Below are 14,910 nucleotides of genomic sequence, written 5' to 3' on the forward strand. Positions count from 1 at the left end.
TTAAAGTTCAGAAGTATATTTTAAACTAATTTTTAGACCTTTTTCAGTACTAAAAAATGAGTTAAAATAAAAAATTTAATTAAAAGGAAAATTTTAATTTTATAGGAAATACCCATAGTTAACGTCAATATATGAAAAAAATAAAAAATAATTCAATTTAATAAAGACTTAATAATAGACATTATTGTTCAATCATTAAAACTGATCCATTTAAAAAAAATTAAAAATGTGTAAATTAATTCATGAGTCCAAACAAATAAAAAAATAATATACAAAATTTGAAGTTTGTACACAGGCAAAAACTCATATGAGACGGTCTCAAAGGTCATTTTCTTGAGACGGATCTTTTATATGAGTTATCAATTAAAAAGTATTATATTTTATGTCAAAAATATTACTTATTATTGTAAATATGAGTAGGATTGACCCGTTTTATTTGTGAAACCATCTCATAAAAGTGTTACTCTTGTACACAAAGGAGATTCGAAGTTCGAACCTTGCTCTCCATGCTTTGGAAAAAGGTCCATGCCATTTAGTAATCATAATGTTTGATAGTTACTTAATTAAAATATATATACATATTTAATAAAAATTGATATATAATACTAATGATTTTTAAAATTTTGGCCCCCTGGGTCCTTATGTAGATCCGCCCCTCTTTTTAGCCAAATTCAGTTTTTTTAATGTCTTTTATGCATTATAATATAGTAAATATAATAAAAATTAGTAGCCGTGAACAATCACAAACTTTTAATCAATGTTTTTTAATATATGAGTAAACTTTTAAATTTTAAATTACATGTAATTTTAATATTTTTCAATTATCTATATGTTATTTTGTTTTTAAATATCTATTTATTTCATGAAATAAAAATTAATATTTCCACATAAAAATTAATTTTTCAAAATCATAGTCTCATTTCGCAATCATATCATCTCACCAACATTATCACATAAATATACTCTTATTCAAATATCAACAAATTGGGTAAAAATAAATAAACAAAAGAATAGATCTTTTGAAACGGTCTTACAAAGCTAAATGAGGCCGTAGATCATTAAAAAAATAACATTTTTTATTAAAAACAAAACTTTATTATGGATATTCAAATGTTGAAATAAAAAATCTGATTTACAAAATTTACGCTCAGTCTGATAAGATTTTTTTTAATTAAAAAATACAAACACTAACTTTTAATTTGATTTTTATTTATACTTACATTGTAACATTAAAATGGAACACGATGAATCTTCAGATGAGGCGGCACTGAAATGAGGCTTGGCTCCCTTGTCCCATGGCGCTGGTGCCCAAAAACCTGACCAGCAAACGCTTACTTCTGCTGCTCAAAGCAGAGAAGAATCTCAAGTCCGCGCTCACCTTGTTCGAATCAGCCAGTGGTCACCCCAGTTATGCCCATTCTGCCTCTGCCTTTCACCACATTCTCCACCGCCTCTCCATCTCCCCGGACCTTAATTTCCTTCCAAATGTCACCCGCATAGTTGATCTCATTCGTATCCAGCAATGCCAGTGCTCCGAGGACGCGGCGTTGGCTGTTTTGAAGTTTTATTCGAAGAATTTAATGGCTGAGAAAGCTATGGAAACTTTCCAGAAAATGCGGGAGGTCTTTGGTTGTGAACCCGGAGTGAGGTCCTACAACTCTCTGCTGAATGCGTTCGTGGTTTCGAATCAGTTGAGTAAGGCGGAGGTTTTCTTTAGGAATTTTCGGACTATGGGGGTGTCGCCCAATTTAGAATCTTTCAATATTTTAATCAAAATTGCGTGTCAAAAGGGGGAGTTTGATAAGGCGAGAGAGTTGACAGATTGTATGTGGGATACGAATCTGAGTCCTGATCGTCATAGTTATGGCACTTTGATCAATGGGTTGGTGAAAGCTGGGGACTTGAACGAGGCTGTTAAGGTGTTTGAGGAAATGTCTTACAGAGGCGTGACGCCTGATGTTATATGCTACAACATTTTGATTGATGGGTTTTTCAAGAAGGGAGATTTAAAGGTGGCCAATGGGATTTGGAACAAGTTAAATAAGGACTCAAATGCTTATCCCAATGTCGTTACATACAATGTCATGATCAGTGGGTTGTGTAACTGTGCGAGGTTTGTTGAGGCTCTGGAATTGTGTGATAGGATGAGAAATAATGAGAGAAAAATGGATCTTTTTACTTATAGTTCGTTGATTCATGGGTTATGTGAGTTGGGGAATATGGATGGGGCTGAGAGAGTTTATATGGAGATGGTTGAGAGCAAGGTAACTCCTGATTCTGTTGTATATAATGCATTGCTTAATGGTTATCAAAAGGTTGATCGATTTGAGGATTGTTTTAAGTTGTGGGAGTTGATGGCACGGGATGGTAATCGAAATGTTGCTAGTTTTAATATAATGATGAGAGGATTGTTCAACATTGGTTCTGTGAAGGAAGCTATTTCTATCTGGGAGCTTTTAAAAGAGAGTAGCTGTGGCGCAGATTCCACAACTTATGGAATACTAGTCCATGGATTATGTGAGAATGGGTACAATAATAAGGCTTTACATTTTTTGGAGGAGGCTGAAGGGAAAGGCGGTGTTCTAGATTCATTTGCATACTCTGCGATGATCAGTGGGATGTGCAGAGAGGGAAAGTTGGATGAAGCAGTTTCGTTGCTAAATTGTATAACCACTGGTGGCAACAAGCCAAATGCTCATGTTTATAATGCTTTGATCAATGGCTTTATGGCTGCTTCTAAAATTGATGATGCAATGAGGATATTTAGTGAAATGGGAAGCAGTAATTGCCCACCGACAATTGTTACATACAACACGCTTATTGATGGATTTTGCAAGGCTAGAAGATTTGGTGAAGCCTATGATCTTGTGAAGGAAATGCTGGGGAAAGGGTGGAAGCCAGATGTTATCACTTATAGCTTGTTGATAAAAGGTCTCTGTTTGGACCAGAAAGTAGAAATGGCTTTCAATTTATGGAACCAAGTTGTCGGCAAAGGATTCAAGCCAGATGTACGAATGCATAATATTTTGATCCACGGGCTCTGCTCTGTCGCCAAAACTCAACTTGCTTTGTCGCTGTATTTGGACATGAGTCATTGGAACTGTGCACCTAATATAGTGACCAACAATACCCTTATGGAAGGATATTATAAAGTTGGCGACCTAAGAACTGCTTCAGCAATCTGGGCTCGAATTTTAAGAGGTGGGCTGCAGCCGGATGTTGTTTCCTACAACATTGTTTTCAAAGGTCTTTGTTCTTGCGGTAGAATATCAGATGCCATTTTGTTCTTACAAGATGCTTTGACAAAAAGAGTTGTTCCAAACATAATTACATGGAACATACTTGTCAGAGCTGTGATTCTCAGTAAATATCCAACCTGATCCTGTGGCTCCATACTGCACGGGAAGTACGTTCCTCTGATCTTAATGGTATTCTAAACTAAACCTAGACTTTTCTATCGATAAAACTGTTGTGTAATTAGATACTTTCAGTTATTCTCATTGCAGGTTTTGTGAAATCTTTTCTTAGCTGATCTTGGCGGTTCGTTCTCGCTCAAACTTAAATCGAACTGTACCTGTGATTGTAAGTTCACTGTCCTGTCAATTTTAGTTTTTGAAGATGTAAAAACTAATTGTAGAAAATGTAGCCTATTGAATTTATTATTATTATTTTTTTAAGAGGTAGCCTATTGAATTTATTATTATTATTTTTTTAAGAGGTAGCCTATTGACTTTTGTTGGATCTAATTATTTTGTTTTCTTATCAATGCAGTTGATTTTGTGTTTTTTAACTCTTTATGAAATATGTAGACGAATATATTTGCAGTTTGACTGGATTTACCCGAAAATTGCTGTGTTTTCTTGGAGGCTGGTTGAATTCATTTCATCAACTTACTGACTGCTTGGTGAAATGGTCATGAGCTATAGAAATGTGTTAGGCTTGGGGAACTGCAAAATTGTAAACTGTTTTAACTCTTAATGAAATATGTAGACAAATATATTTGCAGTTTGACTGGATTTACCCGAAAATTGCTGTGTTTTCATGGAGGCTGGTTGAATTCATTTCATCAACTTACTGACTGATTGGTGAAATGGTCATGAGCTATAGAAATGTGTCGGGCTTGGGGAACTGCAAAATTGTAAACTAGGAGCTTTTGTAGTTTGTCCAAAAAAAAAAAAAACCATTTAAATGCTTCAGTTAAATGACTGTACTAGATGATATGACAATAAAATATAGAAATAGAATGACTCCCTCCAGACTCCAGTGAACCGTGTTTCATTATGATGCGTAATTGACGATAACCTCGTTTTTCAGGATGGTGAGTACCTGTCAGTGTTCCATTTGGTTCAAAGCGAATAGAATGTGCAGAATTGAATGCCCAAAATCCTGATAAGATTCTTGAGTTTATTTCAGGTACTCCTTGGGCCTGAGGGCTTGTTTAACTGTAACTGTCATATATCTGTTATGCTTCCAGGATCTTGTTCAAATATGTTTGGAACTTGTACTTCACTTAGCCTTGTTTACCCTGTTCCTTGCGCTGACAAAACCGGAGCTGCACTTGATTAACTGAAGTATACTAAATTTTTATCTCTTTGCTCCACCTTATTTTCCAGATTGAAGTTTAAAAGTGTAAGTTAATTGAACAGCATCAGATACTACAAGGCTTTAGTGATTAAAGTTGTATCACTAAAGACAAGAATGATGCAAAAACAAGGGTAGCCTGATGTATTAGCCTCTCATATTAGTATTTTATTTGGGGTTATAACTCATGCTATATGTAAGTGAGATAAGAAGTTCATGTTCTGAGATCTTCCTCTTAAGTCTCAGTTTTTGATGTTTTGCCCCTTTCCCCTGTTTTTTTTTTTAAAATTGTTTTCATCACCAAGAACAAAAATGTCGCACATTTGACGAGTTAATATACACCTATGGAATATCGCCACAAAGCATGTACTTCACTCTGAACTTAAAACCCGGGTGTGATATCATTCATGGGGTTATAACTCATGCTATATTTATGTACTCCATGGTTAAATTAGAGAATGGAAATGCCCACTTCATTTCTTCTCTTCTTTCGTTTTTTCTTGTTCTGATAAAACACTCTGTTCATATACAAGTTGCGACAGCAAACCAACCAGAATCGCCGCCAGAACAGCCACTTTCCTCCAGTCAGACGTTGAAGAAATCGAGGCCTCGGCAATTCCAATGACTACCAAAGCAATGAGTGCAAGGTAAATATTTCTCCTGATTACTAACCCAGCATCTTTCTTAGTCAGCTCCCTGATTTTCTCTGCCTCTTCCTTTGCTTTTGCTTTGTCAACCTGTGTATTCCCCCTAAAGCTTTTAAAGAACATCCCTTCATTCCTGTCTTCCTCGATTTTCCCTTCAAAATCCGTGACCTTTTTCTCACTCTCTTCAATCTCTATCTTGTTCAACTCCATAGATTCCTCAAAGGCTTGCATCCTGCTCTCAATATTCCCCATAATCTGTTCAATAAAATGAACAAAAACCCGGTTACTTAACTAACCACTTTTCGTCTTTGTTTGACAGAAGAAGATAAAAATAAAAACCCACCCGTGCACCGGCTTCATCCAATTCCTTGAGGGCATTCTCTCCAATTTGGTCAATTTCAGCATTGGCTTCCTCAGCAAACTGCGTTAGGTATGCAGATCTTTCGTCCAAGTAATCGGTGAGACGAACTTTTTGAGTTTGTAGCATGGCAATTCTGGCTAGTAGTTCCTGCTTGCTTTTATCCCCTTCAGGTGGTGTAGAATCTTGTTCTGTATTATTATCTGAACTGTTATTAGACTTACAGAAGGAGAGCATAAGCTTCCTTTTCTTGAAAAGCTCTGTGTCATGAAAATGGCCATGGCTGGGAGTGAAGGAGGTTTGAATTGCTTTAAGAGAAATCATATTTCCTTTTTTTATTTTTTTGGGAACTTTGTGAGAGGGAAGTGGATGAAACTCTGACTGGAAAATATGCACAACGCGACTGTTTTGGGCCTCTCGTTATATTTTCTCATTATCTGGTTCCAATATTGTATATCCATGCTCAATTTTTTTTGCCCAGATATTATCCATTCTTTTGGACCCACTGAGCCTTTACTTCGATCTTATCCTAAGCAATTTTCACCGGGAGAACTCTAATCCAGCTCTTGAACTCAGTTTGATTGCTTATAGCATTTCCAAGTTATTCGATTTCGGTTTCGGGCTTCGGATCATATGAAAACAAGATTTACGTTCAGTTTTTGTTTTGTTTTTGTTTTTTTCAGATGTATAACTCCATTTTCTAATAGTAATTTTGATGGAATAATTTGAGTTGTTGGAATTTGATGTTTAAATATTTTTGTTTTGTTTTACTTTTCTTTTTTTATTTTCTAGGACGAACAACTTTATTTTGAGATCTACGCCAAGTGTTCTTGAACTATGCAATTTCAAAAATATGATAAAAGAAATAATTGCTGATTCGGTTTTAAAACTTTGGTTATTTATATCATCAAATTTAGTATTAGTTTACTAATTTTTGTCTTTTTTAATCTGTAAACCTATTTCTTTTAAACAGGACAACATATTGTGTCAATAGATGCATCCGTCTGTTGGGTTCAGATTCATAGAATACGCCCAAAAATGTTGGCAAAATTCTGTAGCTGTTAGTTTGAAAGTAACCATCCGCGAAACTTAACCAAATTAAGTGATTGCGCTGTTCGGAATCAAACTAATATCTGAACATAGAGAAAATTACAATTTTTTATCTGGCATGTTTTTCATTTTTATTATGTTATTACGTCTTAGACTTCTATTTTTCATTTTTTTTAATGTTTTTTGGTTTGAATTCTTTTTCAACTAAGTCCTGACGTGATATTGGAGAACGACGACGGATCATCGGAAATTTTTAACGTGGTGATGACATTAGCAACACTTTGGGAAACATAACTTAAATTCAAAAAATCATAAATTAGTGAGACTACAACCGTGAATTGCCTGAGAATATAATTAAAGATGAAAAATGCACAAGTTGCAAGATCAAAAATATATTTTTCCCGAAGATATTAATTATATTGTTGAGCGCAGGTTGAATCAAGATTTAAGACCGACTCGGCATGCCCTTGTACAGTGAAATGTACAAATGCATGTGATGTTACACCATATTTTGTGTGACATATTGTATGCGCGTGCGTTCGTGCGTGTTTGTTATAAAACAATTGGCTGATATGTTGTTTTTTTTTAAAAAAAAGGATATGCCGACATGAAAATTGAATGTAACTTTGTGTAATTTCGTGCGAAAGAGGTAAAAAAAAAAAAGAGTTAAAATAATTAGGTAACATTAAAAAAAATTAAGAGATGAAAAGCCGAGCTCTTTTTATGTACACTCGGCAACAACAAAATAATAAAAGGCACAAAATATGACCCTCAAACCATTAATTGAATACGGATTGAATTGTTAATAGACGCTTGATCAATTTGCAAACCTTCTTTAAAAACACATATTTTTCAAAATCTTGAAGTCCCCTAGCATATTTAGGTAAATTTCCCTTCTTCTTTTTATTTTTTATTTAATTTTAAAAGTAGGAACTTAATTTCAAGAAAAAATATTATAATTTGTTGCAACCATTGAGAAAAACCAACCAACACATGTCCACCAACCGCAAGTTCCCAACAAATCAATATAATAATAACATTACTTTAAATCACTTGGTCAAAACTTAATGGTAAAACTTTTTTTGTTAAAAAAAAAAAAAGAATTTAAGAATATTATAAAGTACAAAGTTTCGATCTCATGATGATGATAAAGACTCGTTCCCCATTTGCTAACTTCGTACGAGATTGAGAAGTTAGTTAATAACCAAAGTTTGTCTAAATAGTAGATAATATCTTAGCTTTTAAACAATTTTTGTGTTGTCTTGTAGTTGTTACTGATGTATGTTTGTCTGAAAGGGCTCTTGCAACCATCCTAAATACTTTGTAACCATCGCTCCTTGTTATGTTCTTATATCCTATGAATTCGAATTTATCTAGAAGACGTCTTGAATTCACTAGGTACACAAAACTATCTAGTTTAATTTATCCAAATTTAAATAATCATAAATAAGACCTAACAAAAATAATCTATACATTTTCAGAATTAAAATAATCTCTATATTTTTTTCACGTAAATTATTTAATTAATACAACAAATTTTACCATACATACTAGCTACTACTGCATCAAGAGATACTGGAAAATTAAATTATTTTTGTCTAGTAACTTGGACGTTTTCTATTTATGGTTGTGTTGACAATTTACGGTCTTAGTCAAATAATTTGCGATTTCTTTTTCTAGTCTTGGGTAGTATTTGAGAAAGCTCAAAGTACTTTTTAGAAGCAATCTCAAACATTACATTAATAATTTTTCGTGGGCGTATTGTCATGTCATCGGAAAATGATAATGTATCGCACTGAAATTAATTTTTTTCATGGCATTGGACATTGCTGATATGTCCGATGTCCGATGTCACATCAGCACTCCGATAAAAAATGACTAAAATTGAAAATGTACAAATGTGTGGCTAAGATCATGAATTGACCGATAATATATGGACCAAGAAAAAAAAGGGAAAAATAGGCAAGTGAAAATACCAAAAATGTAATCTCTACATGGATATATATTGATATATATATATACACACAAACACGCACATATAAGTAAACACATACATAAATGAGTATGAGATGGTCTCACGGTTTACTTTGTGAGACGAATATTCAACCTGACTCGATTTCTGAAAAAATATTATTTTTTATGTTAAAATATTACTTTTGACTGCATATACAGATATAGATCGAATCGATGTATCTCAAATATATATATAGATTCATGAAAACGTCTAAAGACATACTATATTATATGGTGTTTAATTATAAACAATATAACCTTAAAAAAGTTATAAACAATAATATAAAGCTCTCGAACAATTAATTAATTTTTAATTAAAATTGTGATCACATTAACTCTAATTGGTCGGCTGTATCATGTGCGTATAAGGCTACAGAAACTCCTTAGCTTCCCAAATATAATATCAGAGTGGAGCCAACTGAATAAACTAATGATCCAATTCAAGTCATTAATGTATCTTTGACGGCTCGTAGATCGCAACTACGTACGTACATGAATCATACACAAATTCAGAGTACATATTTTAATCCGAATCTACTAAAATTCATGCAAAAGCAGAAAATAATGCTTTATGTAACAGGTAAGAAAAAGAGACAAGAAACCTAGTTTTTGCCAAAGGAGTCTTATGTCTGAAGCATCCATGGCTTCACCTAACATAAGAAAAACGACGTCATGACAGATACACTGCTCATGCAATTATATATCATCGTCTTCTATATATATATATATATATTGTTCATTGAGTTGAGAATTAAGTCATAAGCTTGAAAGACATATTAACAGAAATATTAAACAAAATCTTATAAGTTTTTCCTTTCTTTTCTTTGAAAGGAAAAAAAAACTAAAATCTGTGGCTGTGAATGATGGAATATTCTTGGATTCGAGCGTTGATCCTCGTATCGTGTTGTTTTTTCGTCGAATGTAGGGTTCGTCATTACAAATTCAATGTAAGTGTACATTTTTCTTCTGTGTTATAAGTTTTGAATTAATTTAAGTCGTTTTATTGTTGTATTTGCATGCACATATATAGTTTTTGCTTGGTTCTGCATTTTGTTTGAGCATTTTAAGTTTTAATTTCGGTTGTTAAGTTAGCGGAATGGCATTAATGAAGTATATTGCATTATTGAAATTTACTATTTTTAAGTTCATAGCAATCTATGCCTAGCTAGCTTATCTCAATTATTAGTTGAACATAATGAAATATATGAATAAAATTTGTTTTATACATGTATATAATGTAAATAAAATCATACTATTAAGAAAAATATTTTATTTTTTAAAAAAATTACAATAAAGAATCTCTTGGGACCGATTAATTTGAGCAATTAGAAAAAAATATCAATTCAATATGATCATAATTCATTTAACATATATAATTATATATTAATTACCAATCATTTTATAATTATATTTTTTCCACCATTAATTTTATTTAATATAAATCTACTCCAATATACAATATGATATCCTGTGGATTGGTTGGCAAATTCTAATTCGGATGGTGATTTCAAAACTAAAATGCGCGCAGTGTTGTATAAATAAACCAATTTGGTGAGTTTGCTGGCCTAAAAAACATGAAGCAAATTACCAAGTCAAAAATAATGAAGACACGGAAGGTGTAGCAATATATTTCAACGACAATTAATTATTTTCAAGATATGACTAATTCCCTTATAACTTGTAATAATTTAATATCAGCAAGACAATATTTCATACATTATTGGCAATGTGATATATTGGTCATGTTCGCGCAGGTGGCGATGAAGAACTATACTCGTCTGTGTTCGACGAAACCGATCGTTACCGTGAACGGAAAATTTCCAGGTCCGACTATTTATGCTAGGGAAGACGATACGTTGCTCATCAAGGTCGTCAACCATGTCAAATACAATGTCTCCATTCATTGGTAATCAAGAATATCTTAATTATTTTTCAAATTTGGATGGATTTAAATCATCGTATAATTTTTTTCCTGAGCCTTGCTTCTTATTAAACACTTATTTAATATGGTCGATTCCATGTCACACGTCAAACAACTTAAAATTCATAATTTTTCCTTGTATTGTCCACCACATTATATTATTTTCCACGTACCACCCTTTTCTTGTCTCTGGTTGATTAATTTGGCAGTTAGATTCAAACAAACAAAAAAGTTGGTCTTGTAATTTGGTACAATAGGCTCTTGAATAAGCAAATTGGTTCAAATTTGGTTTTGGTTAATAAATACTTTCCAAATTTAGTCTCGGCTCTCCAATTTTAATCGAACACATATGCCAACAACAATATCCGACTGTCAGCATTATATTACCACTAGAACTACTTATTATCGGCCGTTGTCTGATTTTCAGGCATGGAGTGAGGCAACTCCGAACAGGGTGGGCGGATGGGCCGGCATACATCACGCAATGCCCCATCCAGCCAGGCCAAAGCTATGTGTACAATTACACCATCACAGGCCAAAGAGGCACACTTCTATGGCACGCACACATCCTATGGCTGAGGGCCACTCTCCATGGCGCCCTGGTCATCTTGCCTAAGCGCGGCATCCCATATCCTTTCCCTAAACCCGACCATGAAGCCACCGTCATCTTAGCCGAATGGTGGAAATCCGACACCGAGGCCGTAATCAACGAGGCTCTCAGCTCCGGTTTGGCTCCAAATGTTTCCGACGCTCACACGATCAACGGCCACCCCGGACCCGTCCCGAATTGTCCTTCCAAGGGTAAAATTCGTACCCAAATTAGGTGGTGTCCCAATTTGAAACTTGAATTTGATTTTCTTGCAATTTTTTTCATCAGGTGGCTTCACATTGCCAGTAGAGCCCGGGAAAAGCTACATGTTGCGCCTGATAAATGCCGCACTCAATGAAGAACTATTCTTCAAGATTGCAGGCCACAAGCTGACAGTAGTCGAAGTCGATGCAACATACGTGAAGCCCTTCAAAACAGAGACGGTCTTGATAGCCCCAGGGCAGACAACCAACGTGATCGTGTCGGCCGACAAGGGTGTCGGAAAGTACATGATGGCGGCCTCCACCTTCCTGGACACCCTCGTGGTGGCTGTGGACAACTCGACCGCCACCGCCACCTTGCACTATTCCGGCACGCTCGACAACTCTCCCACGACTCTCACCACCCCACCACCCCGTAACGCCACCCAAGTGGCCAACAATTTCACCGACTCTTTACGCAGTTTGAACTCGAACAAGTACCCGGCGAACGTGCCGGCTAAAGTCGACCGCTCCCTCCTCTTCACGGTCGGACTCGGGGTCAACCCATGCCCGACTTGCATACCCGGAAAAGGCATACGTGTCGTGGCCGATATAAACAACGTCACCTTCGTGATGCCGAGCATTGCTCTTTTACAGGCCCATGTTTTCAAGATCAAGGGAGTGTTCACCACCGATTTCCCGGGGAACCCGCCGTTTTCGTTCAATTATTCCGGGAGCGGGCCGGCGAATATAATGACCAATAATGGGACAAAGGTGTATAGATTGCCTTATAATGCCACAGTTCAACTGGTTCTACAAGATACTGGGATTATAGCCCCTGAGAATCACCCTCTTCATCTTCATGGATTCAATTTCTTTGCACTAGGCAGGGGATTAGGAAATTTTAATCCAAAAACTGATGTTAAGAATTTTAATCTTGTTGATCCTGTGGAGAGGAACACCATTGGAGTGCCTTCTGGTGGATGGGTTGCCATTAGATTCAGAGCAGATAATCCAGGTAAAATCTTATTTTTACACTTTTTTTCTTTTTTTAATAAATAAGTATTTAGTAAATCATCCAAACATCACTGATGCTAATAAAATTCTACTATTGTTTTGTTTTTTTCTAAAATTTATTTCAAATATTTTTGGATTTGTTGTGATGTGATGTGAATGTGCAGGAGTTTGGTTTATGCATTGTCATTTGGAAGTACACACAACATGGGGACTGAAAATGGCATTCTTGGTGGACAATGGAAAGGGGCCTAATGAATCAGTGCTGCCACCACCAAACGATCTTCCAAAATGTTGAATGAAGATCAGTGCCCAGAAAAAGGAAATAAAATCCTTTGTTTTAATTATATAATTTAGACTTATTTTCAGGCAAAGAAAATTAAGGAGAATCCAAGAAGAAAATTAAATAAAATGCAGAATGGTGATAGCAAGAAATTGAAGTTTGTGCAAGCATTGGAGCCAAGCTATATTTGTTTGTGTTTAAAAAAAGGAGGAGAAGAAAAGGGAAAATATGCAGCCTTTGGTTGTTCCTTGAGTGAATAAAATTTTGCTAAAGTAGGAGACAATAATTATACATTTTATGTGTGGATTTTGTTTTTGTTTTTTTTTTGTTATTAATTCTTGAAGATTTGATAATGAGGGGGTTTTTTGAGTGTTAAATTCTTGTCTTGGCCTATTTTTTGTATTTTCTTTTAAAATTACTTCTCCCACCAAAAATTGATTACGACGGAAAGTGACGTGTGCTCAATTTTTTGGATTGGGCTTTGATATCGTAAATATCATGTCATCATATTAGAATATGCTAGCTGTTTTAAAAAAAAAAAAAGGAAAAAAATAAAAAGAAAAAGGAATATTATGCAATAATAATCTGCAAGTGTTTTAAAAATTGAATATTTAGTATAATTTGTCAATTTTTTTTTCAAAATTGAAGTAAAATTATTATTTTTGAATAGAAATTTATATAACTTCTCAACCATGTGATGACATTGATTGGTTGCTTGATGCTGATTCATCATCCAATCATTTCATTTTCATGTATTATATTTTTATCAGATTGACTGTCCACCACTTATAATTTATTTAACCTACTAGTTTTAAATTTATATATGTAACGATCGTCCACCGCGAACTATCCTTTCGTCGAGTGATATCAATATAGTGAAGTTTAGTTTAAAAGCGCTTCTGAAAATTAATCTCAAACATTATCTAAAATTTTTAGTGATGATGGTAAAAACTAAGATCGTAAACTCTTCGGTTGAAATCCTAGTTTAGATAGAATATCTTCACGCATCGAACTAACATAATCACGTATATTATGTGATGTGTGTATAAAATAATATAACATATTTATCATTTTATGTTATATATAAATAATATATTTTTATTTTTATTAAATAGTTTAATTATGATTTTTTTTATTTCAAAAGTCACGTATAAATAAATTTAAAAGATAGTTATCTTATATATAATTGTGATTTGGGAAAATATGAAAAATATATACAAATATAATCAAATTTACATATTTATTTAATATAAGGACAATTTTGAAAAAAAAAAAAATTTGTGTCCTGATCTCTATAAGAGGCTCGACTATTATTTATTAATGATAGCTCTAGAATTTAAAATGTAGGCTATTTAGCGACACAGTATCGCTCCTATAATGTGTAAAATTTACAAAAACAATAATCAGTAAATTTTCTGACATACATTAATTATATCAATAATCAAAAGATTTCTTCCAATCTAATCTAAGTTGAAATAATAATAAGTTTAAATATTTAATATGATACCGTTTGGTAGATATGATGAGATAAATAATACATAGGTAATAATATAATGTAATAAAAAATAAATAAAAAATAATAATGAATATAGTATTTGATTTGATTGATGATTATAGTTTATTTGATTTGATTGTTTAAATTTTATATAAAAATGATAAATTTTTATTTTATTTTTTTAATAATAAATAAAATATGAATAATATTATTTATAAAATATAATACAGTAATTTAAATTCAATAATTTGATTGATGTAAGATAAATAATTAATGATTTGATTGATATAAAATGAATAATTAATAAATTGATAAATAATATGATAAAAAATGTAAAATTGAAAAAAATTATACAAAAATTAATAATATAAGCTAACAAGTTACAACGTACCAAGAGGTAGTATTTATGAATGAAGGCCCATGTTATATCAAGGATAAATCTGGAGTAAATTGAATTGACCAAGTTAATTGACTTAAAAAATCGAATAGTCTAGATGAATGAATATCACGTGTTAATTTGAATTCCATTTTGTTGAAGACCACAGAATATCTAGCACAAGATATTTTTAGGAAAAAATATAATTTTTGTATAAATATCTAAAATAAAGAAAATTGACGTGACGAATTGCTATTGTTTTCTTGCCCATCAGCATCGTCTATTGGGATCCGTGAAATTCAATTTATTCATTAATATTAAAAATATCAATACTAGTGAAGGACCAGACAACTGTCCCTAAACGTAACAGGCCCAATTTTTTT

General features: G+C 33.3%; 3 protein-coding genes across 9 annotated transcripts; 2 read left to right on the forward strand and 1 right to left on the reverse strand.

Annotated features, from left to right (window-relative positions):
- Positions 1-1,164: 1,164 nt before the first annotated feature.
- LOC140886937 (uncharacterized) lies at positions 1,165-5,680 on the forward strand. Of its 7 annotated transcripts, none has more exons than XM_073293874.1 (5): positions 1,165-3,428; positions 3,492-3,582; positions 4,315-4,413; positions 5,115-5,228; positions 5,548-5,680. In XM_073293874.1, exon 1 carries the CDS (start codon positions 1,296-1,298, stop codon positions 3,378-3,380), a length of 2,085 nt encoding a protein of 694 aa, XP_073149975.1. In that variant the 5' UTR covers positions 1,165-1,295; the 3' UTR covers positions 3,381-3,428; positions 3,492-3,582; positions 4,315-4,413; positions 5,115-5,228; positions 5,548-5,680. The 7 variants fall into 7 exon arrangements, with proteins under 7 accessions (XP_073149975.1, XP_073149977.1, XP_073149974.1 ...); XM_073293876.1 differs by having other exon boundaries at positions 3,507-3,582; XM_073293873.1 differs by having other exon boundaries at positions 1,165-3,406.
- Positions 4,919-6,272, reverse strand: LOC140891453 (uncharacterized). The gene is made up of 2 exons (XM_073299946.1): positions 5,572-6,272; positions 4,919-5,483 (listed from the first exon to the last, which is right to left on the reverse strand). The coding sequence occupies exons 1-2, from the start codon at positions 5,908-5,910 to the stop codon at positions 5,055-5,057; spliced, it is 768 nt and encodes a 255-aa protein (XP_073156047.1). The 5' UTR covers positions 5,911-6,272; the 3' UTR covers positions 4,919-5,054.
- A 3,157-nt stretch (positions 6,273-9,429) lies between these two features.
- Positions 9,430-13,077, forward strand: LOC140887138 (laccase-4). The gene is made up of 5 exons (XM_073294198.1): positions 9,430-9,596; positions 10,404-10,555; positions 10,998-11,371; positions 11,448-12,377; positions 12,541-13,077. Exons 1-5 carry the CDS (start codon positions 9,510-9,512, stop codon positions 12,669-12,671), a joined length of 1,674 nt encoding a protein of 557 aa, XP_073150299.1. The 5' UTR covers positions 9,430-9,509; the 3' UTR covers positions 12,672-13,077.
- The last annotated feature ends 1,833 nt before the right edge of the window (positions 13,078-14,910 follow it).

The sequence above is a fragment of the Henckelia pumila genome, chromosome 3 (genome assembly GCF_033568475.1).
Source record: "Henckelia pumila isolate YLH828 chromosome 3, ASM3356847v2, whole genome shotgun sequence".
NCBI lineage: Eukaryota > Viridiplantae > Streptophyta > Magnoliopsida > Lamiales > Gesneriaceae > Henckelia > Henckelia pumila.

Bases quoted from the DNA above. Each gene is read 5' to 3' on its own strand.
- LOC140891453 (XM_073299946.1), bottom strand. From the start codon at position 5,910: ATGATTTCTCTTAAAGCAATTCAAACCTCCTTCACTCCCAGCCATGGC. The intron at 5,484-5,571 runs GTGGGTTTTTAT...TTTATTGAACAG, and splicing joins TGGATGAAGCCGGTGCACGG to ATTATGGGGAATATTGAGAG.
- LOC140887138 (XM_073294198.1), top strand. From the start codon at position 9,510: ATGATGGAATATTCTTGGATTCGAGCGTTGATCCTCGTATCGTGTTGT. The intron at 10,556-10,997 runs GTAATCAAGAAT...TCTGATTTTCAG, and splicing joins TACAATGTCTCCATTCATTG to GCATGGAGTGAGGCAACTCC. The intron at 12,378-12,540 runs GTAAAATCTTAT...GTGAATGTGCAG, and splicing joins ATTCAGAGCAGATAATCCAG to GAGTTTGGTTTATGCATTGT.
- LOC140886937 (XM_073293874.1), top strand. From the start codon at position 1,296: ATGGCGCTGGTGCCCAAAAACCTGACCAGCAAACGCTTACTTCTGCTG.